Genomic DNA, 14,947 nt, shown 5'->3' on the forward strand with positions numbered 1-14,947 from the left:
TAATTGCATCAACGTCTTGAGATTTTTCAGAATCAAAACATTAAGGACAACCTTGTGTCTCTGTCCCTGTCTTCACTTCGGTTTCAGATGGCAGGCTATCCAGGCCCTCACACACTCCCCTCTGTGCCTAGCGCCTTGTACCCACCTCAGGCAGCAATGCTGGACACCCACCACGCACACACACACCCCCGCCACCATGTCCACACCCATTCGCACGCACAGCTCCTTCCCCAGCCTCACGGACAGGATATGGCGCTGTGGGGCTCTATGATGGAGGTAGGACTCTAATTTCACTCTTATAGACATGCGCACACACACACACACACACTCACTCACTCACTCACTCACTCACTCACTCACTCACTCACTCACTCACTCTAAAATCAGACTCAGACAACTTTATTAATACACAAAAAGGGAAATTTAGTTGCAAACTCAACTAAGATGTGACGCAGGCACAAATTAGCAAACTATGATGTCAAAAAACAAAAAAACCTATATAATAAACAAATAGAATAACAAGGACATTTGTCCAAAAATCAACAGTCATAGAAAAATTCATCTAATTATCCCCTTGAGAGTTCAGTGATCTCATAGCTGAGGGAAAGAAGCATTTTAAGCTGTGATGTGAGTTTTGTGCTGTTTGTTGGTTGTGGTCCCTGGCTGTTACGCTACATGTATACAATAAGTGAAACGCAGTCATGTGACCAGAGGTCATAGAAAGGCATTCAAATTCAGCAACTTCAAGAAAACTCTGCTTTCAGTGTAAAGCGAGTCCCAAAATAAAAAAGCAATTGAAGTGGAAATCACTGAGAGGACAGGATACCATTGATTAACACCTGACAGGCTAATAAATAGATTAAAAGGTTACCTAGACAACCTGAAACTCTACTAGTGGCCAACGAATCATCTTTTCAAGTGTGACAAACATATTGTTTCTTCTGTGGAGGCAGTTACACACCAGTCACACTGTTTTTGTTTTTTTTAAATGGGTTGCAAAAGTTTTCCAGTTTCCACACCAGTTTTTTTTCACAGAAACACCCCCCCTGACACCTCAGTTGTTTTTAGTATTTGCGTCCACCACCTCAGTTCAGCCTCTCATCAGTCTGGTGTATATGTGTGTTCATCTCCATGTCTGGCTGTGTGTCCCCGTGCTGGTGTGCATGTCTGTTATGCTATGCTTGACTTTCTGTTGCACGTTTGTGTGTGTGGATGTGTGTGTGTGTGTATGTGTGTATGTCTGTGTGTAGGACAGGGCAGTAGACATGCAGCAGTGTGTAGGCCAGCAGTGCCTGTTAATGGAGGAACAGCTGATCATACAACAGCAGCAGATGGAGGAGGATCAGAGGTGGCTGGAGCAGGAGGAAAGGCTGCTGGTAAAGCACACCCATGCACAACTGACACATGCACACTACGGATGCTGTCACAGTGCATTTAATTGAGATTTACTTTGTCTTGCTTCTGTATGGTTGGCTAGATTTAAGCAGCTGTGTGGGGTAAACAAAAATGTCTAAAGACTAGCGCATTTGTGCAGCCCTGAACATGCCTCTTTGCAGCAATAAAGGCAAAGCAGCTACATTTAAGGAAGTTTGACGTGTTCTTGTTGGATTTATTTTGTGCTTTTCTGAGAGGTTGTGTATGGTGCATTGTGTCAGTGCTCACTGTAAGGAAAAGATGTCTTGTTTAGTTGCCGTCTTTTTGCATGCTGTCGTAATTCCGTATTCAGAAAGTGTAATCACTTAGTTTGGACTCGTTTTTTAAAAAGTTTATCATTGTGTCAACACACATAAATATACTTAAGCTCTTAAATTATTTGATTTGAAAACACTATTGCACTTAAATGTGTGTTTTTACCGTGGCCCTGAGAGCTCAGTGCATTGCAACTTAAGAAAACACAAGCGAATCAAACCAACAGGAAACCATCCTCGCTAATTTCCTAGCACGTATGCAACACGAAGACAAATAAAATGCTGCAAAGTGAGAAAATGCCACCAGATACTGAAAGGAATTTAATGGAAATGCTCATTAAGAAGTGCAGAAGCGTGTTTGATATTGCCTTGAAGTTACTGAAGTCTCGTAGCTGTGATGGGAAATGAGCTGTATTCGATTTCGCTGTGACGTGGTCACACTCCTGAAAAATCTGACCTGTATATGATTTACAACCACACACAGAAGTGGGAAAAATGAAAATCTGCTACGTGAGAATATTAGATGTCAAATGTGATTTGTGTTGTTCACATTGTAATAAAAAAAGTTCACTAAGAGTCGCATAAGAGCAAAAGAGTTGAAACCCTTTTCTCTGCAGTCTGAATTCAGCCACAGACATTTGAAGTTTGAGGTGAAGGTGTCAGTGGTGTCAAGCTGATTATATTTTTTTTAACAGCGCTGCAGTTTGAGTTGTCTGCTGCGGCGTCTTTGAGCTAGAAACCTTAAGGCTGCTATTACAGTGACCCTGCTCTGATGTGCTGCAGTCAGTGCTGGTTAGAGAAAGAATCAGTTAGGATGCCTCCAAAAGTCTAGTTCCTATGTGGTTATGAAAATGACTGTCGTCTTCAAAAGAGTTTTACAATGACCTGTTAAACAGTTACTGTGCAGTATTTCATCAACTTACATTCCTCCTTAATACCATGCTGCTGAAGCCTCGGCACTGCAGCAATGTGCAAATGTAGATTAATTACACTTTGCTTTTTTGCACAGGATATGCATAAGCATCACATAAGTCTCATCAATTGTGTTCATTCATAGCATGTGCTGACATATATGGGTGAAGTGTGTGGACAATAACGTCCATGTCTTCACAGTTTAAAAAAAAAATGTTAATCTGTACTTCCTGTGACTCACTTTCTGGTTCGGAATTTACAAAGAAGAAAACGTGTCTCCTCTGATTGTTAGTAATGGGTAGCTGGATACCACTCAGTTCTTCTGGTAAGACTCGTCCAGACGAAGATGAGTGAGCGCAGGGTTTGACATGACAAGAAGAGGTTGGCAGAGAGGGTTTTTTTTAATGTAGGATGCACTTTTCTGTGAACACAGAATTAAGGAACTGTCTGGGGTTTTTTGTTGGGTTTTTTTTTTTTTTGCTTAAGACTTTTATAGTGCGTGTTTGTGTGCGTGCATGTAAGAGAGAGTGAGTTTGTAGGCAGGTGTGGCCTGTGCAAATTCCAGGCTAATGATAGGCTTACAGAATCTGACAGCCCAGTCAACAGTCTGTCTTTGACCCACAACCACTAAATGACAACACGCGAGATTACTGAAAAGATGGGGAGGTATAAAGTGTGTGTGTAGGGGTGGGTGGGGGGTGTTTCTTATAGGCTGCCTGGTTTTTATAAGACTGTCACTTGAGCGAGGGACTAGAAAGGGGTGGGAAAGAAAGGGAGGAGAAAGGCAGGAGGTTTTGGGAAAGAAGGGTAGACACGCTCGCATACTGACAGCTTGTTGGCAGCGTGCTTCTTCCCTCCTCCTCTCCTTCCCTCTCTCTGTGCGTCACTGTCAGACATAAGAGTGGTGGAGGCAGGAAGCTGGAGTTGAATCTGAAGTCTTCTCTGGATGAAACTTGCTGCACTGACAAGGTTACAGGAGAAAACCAGACAGTAACAGAGGGTACAGTGCGAGATACTGGAAAGATCCCGAGATAACAGCAGAGACTAAACGCCTCACACGAACGGTTCACACATCAGGCTTCTTTGATGAACTCTGCGGCGATGCTGGTCTTCAAGTCCTGTCTTGGAAAGCTGGTATGAGTGGATGTGTGTGTGTCAGAGAGGGCAATGAGTGGGATTTTGTTTTGTGTGTGGTTTTATTTCGGTTTGCATGGCAGCACCAATAGAAACATTTTTCTTAAGTTAACTTTGTGTGGAGGATCCAAAAAAGCCTTTTGGACACTACACTTTTGTGTATCCTGCGTTCCAGTCTTCATAGGAGGTTTTGTGTTTGGACAGTTGTGCTTTTTTTTTCTGCCACAGCTTCATCATTTATCCATGAAGTCTATCTCTTTTTTTTGTGAAACATTTGGATTATTTGAAAAAATCCCTACTGCAAATCGAAGTATATGGATATGGATTTGGTAAATGGAGATGTAATGTTTGATTGTTTGTGATTGCTTAGAAACCCGACACGAGAAGTTCGAGAGGTAGTCTGGACAGAGAAGACAGTGGACTCCAGCCACCGGTAAGTTCCTTCTTCTTGTTTCTCATTAATTAGTTATACCCATTCACATCAGGACAATAACTCACAAACATTCCTACAGGTGCGAGTTGAACTGTCTCTGTTTCTTTCTTTCTAAACTTTCACTGTCCAAATCTTGTCCAATTTGCTGTCCCCGCCACTTTATGAATGGGAAGTTATTTTCCTGAAGTGTTTGTGTTTTTAACCACGGAGGATGTCTGATGAAGACGAATGTTGACGGACGTCCGTGTTATGGTCAGACTCACTGCTGCGGCGTGTGTTTGTTTTCTTTTCAACTGACTGATTCAGGGACAGGAAGTGACCTGTTGAGGGTAAAGTCAGCAATGTGGGGTCAGCAGTTTCTCACAAACTGGATATTAATGGAAGGGTGTTGCACTCAGTCCCAGAGTGTCCTGGTGGCCGATTTTAGTGATTGTCCATCTGTAAATAAATACTTCAGAGTGTGAGAAGCAACTTTACTGGTAAAGGATGTAAGATCTGGGCACTGCTGGCAGCCCTTTGGTTGCACACAAAACACAGAGTTGCTGAGATATTTGCATCTTGCAACTTCTCCCCTTTCCTCCTGTTGTAATATCTTGTGAGTGTGTGTGCGTGTGTGTAACTGTATTCCAAAGCTGGAATCTCTGCAGCTGAACGCAGAGTTGCATGTTGATGTTATTTCCCCAATGCCAGCAGAAGTTGTTTCAGCAGTCTGAAGTTGCCATGAGTTAGATATTTCCGTCTCTGTAATTCATCTCACTGCTTGTCCTCCTCCTCCTCCCATTGAATGGTTGTGGTTTGTGGTGGGAAAATCTCCCTCGTTCGTGTGTATGTGTGTGTGTGTGTGTGTGCGCCTTGGTGGAGTATTTTTGGGTGTTGGTGGTTGTCAGACCACAACACAATGATGGCACCATGGCTTTTGAGTCCTTCTGTGCTGTTTTCTCACACACATAAAACAACAGGGATGCAGTAAAAATACAATAAATTTAAATATGTAACATTCCTGGCATTTTGTTCTCACAACCATCACATCATGTAAACATGCTGCAGTTTTAAAATGCTAGCTCTAACAAAAGAAACACTTTGTTTTGTCATCCTCTTCCTGTCAAACAGAATATTTTTGTTACCATAAGTTACCCAACGCAGGACCACACAGCACAAAATAACAGGCACAGCTCCTCTGCCGCAAATGACTGTGAGCTAGCTGTGTGCGAGCTGAGGCTCGGTGTCACATGACAAAGTAAATTGGATTCTGTGCTGAGGCCGCTGGTGGTTTAAAGCTGTGAAGTTCTAATTTCCTGCAAAGCTTCTGATTATGTCTGCGTCTGTGCAATCGCTAACCCAGTGCTTTGTTTTGTTGTTTGTTTGTTTGCGCAGACAGGAAACCAGCACATATACCAGCCCGTTGGCAAACCAGGTAATAGATGGGGCCTCAACTCCGCCACAATTACAGGAGGGCAACCACTATTGTTATATGCTGTTCTCGCAAGATGTGTAACTTACACATATACCATCACACAGTGTAGCACGCTGTGTATCTCTGGCCTTTCTGAGGTCAGTGTCTGTCTGCAGGGTTTAGTCTGTGGTCACAGTAAGACAGATCCAGCTGTGAACCTGCTGGCCTGCTAGTGAGAACACCAACCTCTGGTTATATGGACTCAAACAGCATGTCATGTTCAGTATGTTCAGTGCTCAGAGCGTAAATATACAGAGAAAACAGAAACGTATAGTAGCCAGCTGGGGGATGATTTTCCAGGATGGAATATCGTTTTTGTCCATTTAATGTTTCCTGATTGCTGATAGATACTAATGTAGAGGAAGAGAGACGTTTCATACTTGAAAAAGTTTGTGGGAGACTTTATAAATCAATCAAAACTTTATTCATACGACAATTTTAATACCACTTTGCAATTGAATGTTCTTTACAGAACATCATCAAATGCAGAAGAGAAAAAGAGGCTAAAAGGTGTGAAAAGAAGTAGAAAGCATAGATACAATTCAAATAAAAACCAAATCTTACGAGGTGACGCTTTGTTTGGCAAAAATTAGCCTGGAGTTAATTATAATCTGTGTTATAATCTGAGCTGCTGCGAAACCAAAGTAAGCATCTGCCCACACTTCTTAGGAATAAATTGTGAGTAGAAATATTTTTGTACTTCACACGTTGTCGATGTTGTTTCCTGCAGAGCATGTGGCCCCGCCAAAGAAACCCCCTCGACCTGGGGCCCAGTGCCAAGTAAGCAGCCTGGCCTGTCTAAATACTGGAGACAGTTACAATGATGGAGTCAAGGTACACACACACACGTGCATGAATGCACACGCTCCGAAGCAAAAGTACAAGCAGAAATACACACTGAATGAATGAATGAATGAAATGCTCCTCCAGTAGCACATGGAGGGACACATTTACCGAGTGGACACAGTGCATGTTTTGAATGCTTGGAGCATTAATATTTACCCTTGTATCTTCTTTCTTTGGCTGCTCCGTCTCTCTCTCTCTCTCCCCTCCCCCTCACCCCCATTCTTCTCCGGCACTCTGCCTTACTGTTGACCCCTAGCCCTGGCGGGTAAGCAGCACACCGTCTGTGTGTGTTTACTGTGCGTCTTGTCTCCTGTTCCATATTGTTGTCCTGCTCCACCATCAGCCCTTTGATTTCTTTGTCCAACAAATCACATTCTGTTGTAGCATTAACTTCATCTCTGCACTTCCCCTTGTCTGTTTTCCTGCTTATATTGTCTTCTCTCCTTTTCTCAGAACTAAGTGCTTTTAACTTTTATAGATTTTTTTTTATTTACTTGAGCACTAATTATATGCTTCTCTTTGTAATTATTAGACAAGTGAGTCTTTAATAAGATTTAATCTTTTTTTCTTCCCCGGTTAAGAATTAAAAGGTTTTCCTCATCCTAGTAAAATAGGGTCATATTTTTTACAGATTATAAAGCAGCTAGTTTTCAAATGCTTATTTTTTTCTAGATAAATGCTTCAAGTGGTTTCAGTAGGTCATTGTGTGCACAGCGTTGTATTGTTTTCACTGTAGGCGGTGATTTACTGATTACCCAGAATTCAGTAAGGACTGGAAAAGCGAGGGCGTGAAGGGAGATGCAGAAAAAATGTGCAAAATGAAGTGAAATTACAAAGAGGATTAGAGTTTATACATGCATGCATGCATGCATGCATGACTGCGGATGAGAGAAAGTCTTTGTATTCAAGATGTGGGAAGTATACCTGCAGGTAGTGGTCAGGTGATGTCACTGAGCAAGAGAGATGGTGAAGGAAATGGAAAGACAGAAATGAGAAAACGCTTTATGTTAGTGCAAGATGATGATTGGTTTATATGGCAGGTTCAGGAAGATGTGACCTCCTACGGGGAATCTGTATTTAATTAAAATCCTCAACTGATAGGTTTACGGCACAGGTTATGGTAGTGTGACACTGCCATCTAGTGGCCAGAGAATGCCTCTACATTTAGACAGTGTATCTGATATTCAGAGTGCTGGTGCTGTTCCTGGATCATCATAATTAATGTTGGCCCAGGTTCAACATTGCAAGTGACCAATCAAATGGTTATGATGTCATCGTCGACATGGAAACAAGACTTGCTGATGTCCACTCAGGAAAAAGTGCAAATAAGTGGGTGGAGAGGGTTAGGGCTATGGCTATGGTTACGGTGTTAGAGTTAGGGTCGATGGTGTGATGGTGTTTCCATGTCGCAAAACAATGGCATCACAACATGGGTATATCAGATGCACTTAACATAAGTAGAAACATAATAGATATTAATTCACTCATTAATCTACTTGTTTAACTCTCTTGATTATTATTACTTTACTTTGGACCTTTAAATGTATCTAGTGTGTAAGGCGGATGAACGTCTTTACAATCTAGCAGGATTTGTGGAGGTACATGTTTTAACAAATGTTTTGTTTTTTCATCCACACTGTTTCAGCTGGTTTTTGTCATCAGTCTCCCACACTTCTTTCCCAGGTACACATTCACTCAAAGAACCTCTCACTCACTGCTTTTTGTCTTCTTCTGTGGTTTAGCTGCAGCCTCAGGAGATAAGCCCGCCTCCCACCGCCAATCTGGATCGGTCGAACGACAAAGTGTACGAGAACGTGACGGGATTGGTCAAAGCTGTGATCGAGATGTCAAGCAAGATCCAGCCGGCTCCACCCGAGGAGTACGTGCCCATGGTCAAGGTAACAGAGGCACAAACGGCAGTTTGTTATTTCTCTGAAGTGGAGCTGCAGGCTTTGAGCTAAAAACTCAGCACAGTAGATCAAAGCAGCTCTGTGCAGTTTAATAACCGCTATGTCCTTGAGCACTGTGACGCACTGTTTCAGTTTAATTGGCCGGTGCAGCTTTCCAAGGACGGAATTTCGACACTTCTTCTACTCCTTCATGAACAATTTTCGCTTCATATATTAACCTGACTCTGCAGATAGCCTAAGCAGCTTTTCACCAAAGGGATTTAATAATTAGTTTTCCTGTGAGTCTTTTTGACAAAAATACATTTAATTTTATTTCTCCAAAGGGTTTTTTCACGTTGGTAGAAAGGGAAGAGCAGGGCAAACAGCCCGTACAGCTAACATTGGAGTGTTCATCCCTAACTCTAGAATGTTTAGCCAAGCTGCTAACCTTAAGAAGGGACTACAGCACTGTGTCGTTTCTGTCTTCTCTATTAGAAATTTCAGATTTTAGACTATTTAAAACAAACTATGTGAATTATTGATACCACGTGTAAGCTGTCCTGTTGTGAAAAAAAAAATGTGTGTTTCAGGATGTGGGTCTGGCACTGAGGACATTATTGGCCACAGTAGATGAGACTCTACCTCAACTTCCAGCCAGTACACACAGAGAGGTAGACACTGTTTTTACTAACAAGCATTCACTTTATGTTATTAAACAATTTAATGATTGTTAATAAATCACGTTAAAGCACATTATTGATCACACAGCTGCTCCAGCTTGTATTTTATTTTATACGGTTACGCTTTTCTTCACCAGATCGAGATGGCACAGAAGCTGCTGAACTCTGACTTGGCAGAACTGATTGCAAAGATGAAGTTAGCCCAACAATATGTGATGACCAGGTAGGTGCACAAACTAAAAGCATCACTTTGTTAGGTAAATCTTACCTACCTTAATTCTGGAAACATTGCTCAGAGGTTTTGGTCCTTAGTGACATGACAGCATTACACAGCTGCTGCAGATTTGTCAGCTGTGCATCCATGATGTGAATCTGCTTTTCTACCACATTACAAAAGTGGACTAAGACTGTGATTGTGAACGTCATTTGAGTACAGTGAAGTCATCTCAAACTGGATCTGAGCTTTGTGACTTGGTGCATTATGCTGCCACTTAGGTGGGCTATGCCATTTAAAAAATGCTCAGTTGGTACTAATGAGCCTAAGTGCACTGAGTTTCTGTCATGTGATTGGATGATTAGATATTTGCACTAACAAGTAGGTTGAACAGATGTGCCTGATAAAGTGGCCAGTGAGAGTGTGTGTCATGCTCACGTTCTTGATGCTGTCACGTCTGCACATATGATCATTAATACTGCACTAACTATTAAAACTCTGATCTTGCATATATTCTGTATTGATGCTCCAAGCCTCCAGCAGGACTACAAGAAGCAGATGTTGACGGCGGCTCATGCTCTTGCTGTTGATGCCAAGAACTTGCTGGATGTTATCGACCAATCCCGGCTCAAGATGATGGCCCAGTCCCGCCCACACTAGCCCCATGTCGTCCGAGCTGACCAACAGGAGAGGGTGGCATCATCGTGACTTCTAAAGACTCCTGGGTTCCAGACGTCAGTCCTGATGTGTTGACGGAGGTGGCTGCTTTACAAATCAACGGCGAGAGCAGTGGCTCTGATAATCTGATAATGGTCCGCGATGAATCGTTAGAATTTTTTAATCCCGCTATAGCCGAGGTAATTAGTTCAACTGGGATTAAAATCTCCACCACTGTGACTTTCTGTATACGAGAACAGCGCAGAAACACTTCCTGAATCAGGGACTTGGCAGCTTCGCTCTCTTCAGAGTGGAATACAGTGACGAGAGGAGGAAGAAAGAAATCTACTCGTGATTTTTTTTTTTTTTTAAACTGTAAATCTGGATGAGCCAGATTCTGCAGGTTAGAGTTTTAAATGGATTCAAAACTTCCGACAGAAACGCTATCATGAAAGCTGGTGAGATCGGGCGGATTGCAACCCGATCTGCAACATATCTGCATGAAACTTCACTGTGGGATCTTAGACGTCGGCCGCCCCCGTTTGCTGACGTTCCGATTCCTGAATGGGAGCTCCTTTCTCCAATCAAATATCTCTACATCGCCATACACATCACATGTTTGTTATGTTTTGTTTTTTTGGTGCCTGGGGTGGTACAGTAACAACAGTCTCGGTTTGGTCTTCTCCGACTCGTCATGCCTCCTACCATCTCTCTTTCTCTGTTTCCTCCATCTCACCGTGTTTTATTTATAGACTCAAATTGCAGAGGAGGAGACAGAGGCAGGAACATAAAAAAGCAGAATACGCCTCGAGGACAGTCTAGCACCACTCTACTGCCTGAGGAAAGAAAACACTCTCCTCCCCTCTTCTCTCTATTTCACTCACTTTTCCTTTCCTTCACCCTTACCGCTCCACTACTCCCACAGTCTTCCTCAGCTCCTCTCTGAGCCACTTTTAAAGACTCCAAATGTGAAGAGTCCAGCTCTGTGCGGGTAATCACCGCAGACAGAAACCTCCCCTACTCGCACTCAGTTCAGTCTGCTCTTTTTATCGATCAGCTCCATGTTTTTTGTGTTGTTTTGAGGAATCTTCGTCCTCTATACTGAAAAATGTTGAACTTTCAACCCCAGCAATTGACTGCTGTGTAAAAAAAAAAAAAAAGAATTGGAAAAAATGTGTTCAGCGTGAGTGGCAGGATGCTTCCGATTGGTTCACGAGGAAGAAGACAGTGACACGTCTCAGAGTGGTCGCTAATTTTGTGAGGTTCGTGTCTCCTTTTCCTTTTTTTTGTCTCCTCACATATAGTCCCAATATGAATCGTACGTTCATAATATAAGATTACATTAACCGTCCGATCACCCACTAGTGACACTTAAAGTATATTTCCCCGGGACATGAGCAAACCTCATATCACATTTATGACTCCAATTCTCTTGTCAGGTGTAACACTTTAAAAATTCCCCCCCTCCCCGACTTAATAATAGTCCCCATGGAACCAAACACATGAAATGTGGAGCCACACGACTGGAACTTGTTTCTCAGACACAAAACACTGAACTGAAAATCACATTTGTCTTTGTTAATACTGACCCCATGTGGAGTGTCACATACTGCTATATGAAATATACTGGTGACTGTACTGGTATAGCATGATATACTGGTATAAAGAAGAGCATATTTGCACAGCACCAAAATAACACATCCTAAGTTGTTTCCTTTTTTGTTTCTTGTTTGTTTGTTTTTTATTATTATTATTATTATTATTATTATTTTTTAAACCCGTTTTATCCAGATGTGATTTCCATGTTTAGCCAGCAACGAAACTATCAGATCGATCAATCTGGGTGTTATAGGGATAAAATAAATGTAAAACTGAGGAGAAAAAACCCCAAATGAAACAATCTATTTTATTTCCTTGTTGCGTAAATCTGCTCATGTTGGTATATTGTAAGCTATACTGGTGTGTATCACTGGTGAATTGTACAGAACTCGTACTAGTAAACACTGGTATTTATTTTGTCTTCTGGGCTAATTAAGCCATCTTGTCAAATAGGAGGAAACAAAAAAAAAACAATGGAATAAAAATAATTATGAAATGAAATAAGTCTGTCCACTTTGTAGTTGATTGGGATTTATTTAAAGTGCCTTTTAGGATTAATATTTATAATTTCAAGTTAATGTTGGCGTAGATGTTTTTAAAGAGCATTCAGAAAATCATAAAGAAGAGAATTAGACTTTCTCACAATAAGAAAGGACACATTGCACTGTATATAACAATAATAGCCTGTTGTACAACAATGCTGTTGCTTGCACAAGCATGGATTTTAGTGTTAAGGATGGGCTGCTGAAGTTTCAGTGGAGATATGATGGTGGAAATGGCTGAAATCTTACAGCACCTGAAAGATCCCTGCTCTGGAAGGTGCATGTGAACATCTACATGATTCGGAGAAGCCCTGGGAGAAAAAGCTTTGGTCAGATGAAACCAAAATGAGCTCTCAGGCATCCGCCTGACCAAAATCCCTCCTGAGATGTGTCCAAACCTGGTGACCAACTACAAGAAACATCCTTACCGCTGTGCAGCCAACATGGGTTTCTCCATCAAGTACTAAGTCATGTTTTAGGATCAAATACTTTCACTCACTGACATGCAAATCAATATATTTATTTTCTTGTTCTGTCTCTCTCTCTCAATTAAAATGAAACTACAGTAAACTAAGGAAAATCATAAGCATTTTAAGCAACTAATGTCTATATTCATTCATTTTTGTAACTGGGCCGTCATTTCTTGACCATAATAGACATTTTTGACGATCAAATATCCAGGAAAATCAGAAATCCACAGATTTCTGTCAGATAAGCTAATATAAGCTTACTGCCTTTACCTTTTGTGGAATTAAAAGCTAAAGTCAATTTTTGAACCCTTTAACGTGTAACAACTAGCCCTGTCTGTCAGTATTATAAATACTACGATATCTAATTGTGCATGTGGAGTACACAGTGATATTTTAAAAGCTTTTTGTTAAACAGCCTCGAATATAAACAGTATTTACAAGATGCATAAGATTGCAGGTAGTGCGGAGACTGTAGCGGTGCAGTTTGTACGGTTTGCGCATCCCACTGAGCTCAGCGTGACAGCAGAAATCCCACACCGACAGTCAGGAGCAGCAGTTTGTTGTTTCTGTTGATGGAGTCGGCTTTGCTGAAGTTACACAAGTCATAGCTGCTGCAGCAGCTGACGGCGTTCCCGTTACCGTTGGAGTCGACTGAGGCGGTGGAGGCAGCTCCTCTGCACGTGGCCTGGCTGGCACACTGCTTTGTTATGGCTGTCGCTGTATCTGAGCAGCACACAGACAAACAGCAGGGATTATAGTTTCTACACTGAGACTGACCAAGAACTGAGTTTAATGAGTAAGTGCCCTTCATAAAAATCCTACTGCACAAAGGAACTTTAGAAGAATGTTTAGATTCATTTATACGTGCTACTAAACCTCTGTCAGGTTTCTTGATTGCACGTTGATGTTGTGAGATAAATTACCGAAAGTGTCGACGACAGTCATGCATGTGTTGAGAGGTGTTTTACACTCCTGGGTACTCTGGTTGCATTCTTCATTGGTTGCCGATGAGCTGCACACGTAGCACTTCAGTGGCAGCGCTGCAGATGTGAGGAACAACAAATACTGAAACTTGATTGAAAGGCAGATTTCTTTTTCTACTGGTTTGAGGACTAGTAATGTTTCTGTCAATCAGGCGTTACTGTGAAGGGCAGTTGAGTACGGTTCTGGTGTTAATCCATAAACCTGCTGTGGGAATGAAATGGTGAAGGGCATTAGAGTTAAACGTCTGAAACTAGTGAATTATTAATCAAGATAAATCAGCGGAGACTAACACTGATATTTACCACATGTCCTTCAGCAACACAGCCGGCCAACCTGATTACAAACTTCTCTTATTTCTGGGTAAAGGTGACATTGTCGACGGAGAAAAAACAGACGTCTGGAAACGACAGCGTGAGATACTTGTTTTTCATAAGGAGAAGGCTTGAAACTCATCACTGCATGCTCGTAAGTTATTCGTCATTCTGGTAATTTCAGTATATATGTGTATATATATGTATTTTTCAGATTTACTGAACTGTCACCCTGTCATTGAAAAAAAAAATTTCCCATGACCTTTGACCTACAGTTCGAGCAGTCAGATGTTTATTACGTACCTGGAGAAAAGAGCAGGAAGAAGATCCCAAGCACAAGCAGCATCTTCCTAACTGGTGTTGAACTGTTCCCGACTGGAATGTCTGCAGTTAAAGCTGTCGTGCCAGAAAGTGTGTGTGTGTGTGGTGAAACTGTTCCACCCACATTAACACCATCATTACATGAAACAGGAAGCATTTAATAAAAGTCACTGTTTGTTGCTATGTGGGTTAGGGTTGGTGTTTTTGCTGGTTTCACAGATACTTGCTCTGTTTATCTTCTTTCTCTTTCTCTTGTTAATCACAGACACCAACTTAACGTCAGGCAGTGAAACTTTGTCTCTGCTGGCTCAGGCATAATTTAAGTACAGTCTGAGGATTTGTTGGCTTTTTTTTCCTTCACCAAGAGGAAACTCATTTCTCTCGAACAATCACCTCTATCAAACTATGGAAAAGGAGAAACGGATGAAACAACCTAATGTAAATATAAGCTCCTAATAAGTTAATGAGTGAAGGTGTGGTTACATTGAAACCACAATTTTAGAAATAGTGCATCGTTCAGAATACATTACCCACAATTGTTTGGCTTTCTTCTAAATCCTGCTCTTTCAAAGTTTAATCTATAAACATATCAGTTCTTACCACTAAGGAAAAACAGTACACTAGTATTCCTGTGGATTTTATTTAATAAAGCTAAAAATATGCAGTACTGCTATGATTTCTTTACATTTAATAGGTATAATGATGAAACTTAATATAGGACCTACAGAGCTCTTCTTTGGCTGTTGGCTGCCTTTTGTTCTATTCTCTGTCAAAATGATTCCACGCTGCTTCAATGATGTTGCAGTTCGGGTGT

The 14,947-nt window shown here is 41.5% G+C and overlaps 2 protein-coding genes across 11 annotated transcripts in view; one reads left to right on the top strand and one right to left on the bottom strand.

The window, feature by feature from the left end:
• LOC102199301 (focal adhesion kinase 1) overlaps window positions 1-11,803 on the top strand; it is a 62,044-nt gene extending 50,241 nt beyond the window's left edge. For 6 of the 10 annotated variants that reach the window (XM_005744426.1, XM_005744420.1, XM_005744419.1 and 3 more), the window contains 10 exons: window positions 88-276; window positions 1,251-1,376; window positions 4,105-4,167; window positions 5,542-5,581; window positions 6,351-6,454; window positions 6,723-6,731; window positions 8,209-8,364; window positions 8,946-9,026; window positions 9,173-9,258; window positions 9,783-11,803. In XM_005744426.1, the coding sequence (XP_005744483.1) occupies window positions 88-276; window positions 1,251-1,376; window positions 4,105-4,167; window positions 5,542-5,581; window positions 6,351-6,454; window positions 6,723-6,731; window positions 8,209-8,364; window positions 8,946-9,026; window positions 9,173-9,258; window positions 9,783-9,909 (981 nt within the window). In that variant the 3' untranslated portion in view covers window positions 9,910-11,803. The remainder of the gene's footprint in view (window positions 1-87; window positions 277-1,250; window positions 1,377-4,104; window positions 4,168-5,541; window positions 5,582-6,350; window positions 6,455-6,722; window positions 6,732-8,208; window positions 8,365-8,945; window positions 9,027-9,172; window positions 9,259-9,782) is intronic. The other 4 variants (XM_005744421.1, XM_013913678.1, XM_005744425.1 and 1 more) reach the window with 3 other exon arrangements.
• A 1,225-nt stretch (window positions 11,804-13,028) lies between these two features.
• LOC102197047 (prostate stem cell antigen-like) lies at window positions 13,029-14,354 on the bottom strand. The gene is made up of 3 exons (XM_005744510.1): window positions 14,116-14,354; window positions 13,441-13,557; window positions 13,029-13,240 (listed from the first exon to the last, which is right to left on the bottom strand). The coding sequence occupies exons 1-3, from the start codon at window positions 14,288-14,290 to the stop codon at window positions 13,029-13,031; spliced, it is 504 nt and encodes a 167-aa protein (XP_005744567.1). The 5' UTR covers window positions 14,291-14,354.
• Window positions 14,355-14,947: the final 593 nt, after the last annotated feature.

The sequence above is a fragment of the Pundamilia nyererei genome, unplaced genomic scaffold (genome assembly GCF_000239375.1).
Source record: "Pundamilia nyererei isolate P.nyererei 1_Seehausen unplaced genomic scaffold, PunNye1.0 scaffold00144, whole genome shotgun sequence".
Lineage (NCBI taxonomy): Eukaryota > Metazoa > Chordata > Actinopteri > Cichliformes > Cichlidae > Pundamilia > Pundamilia nyererei.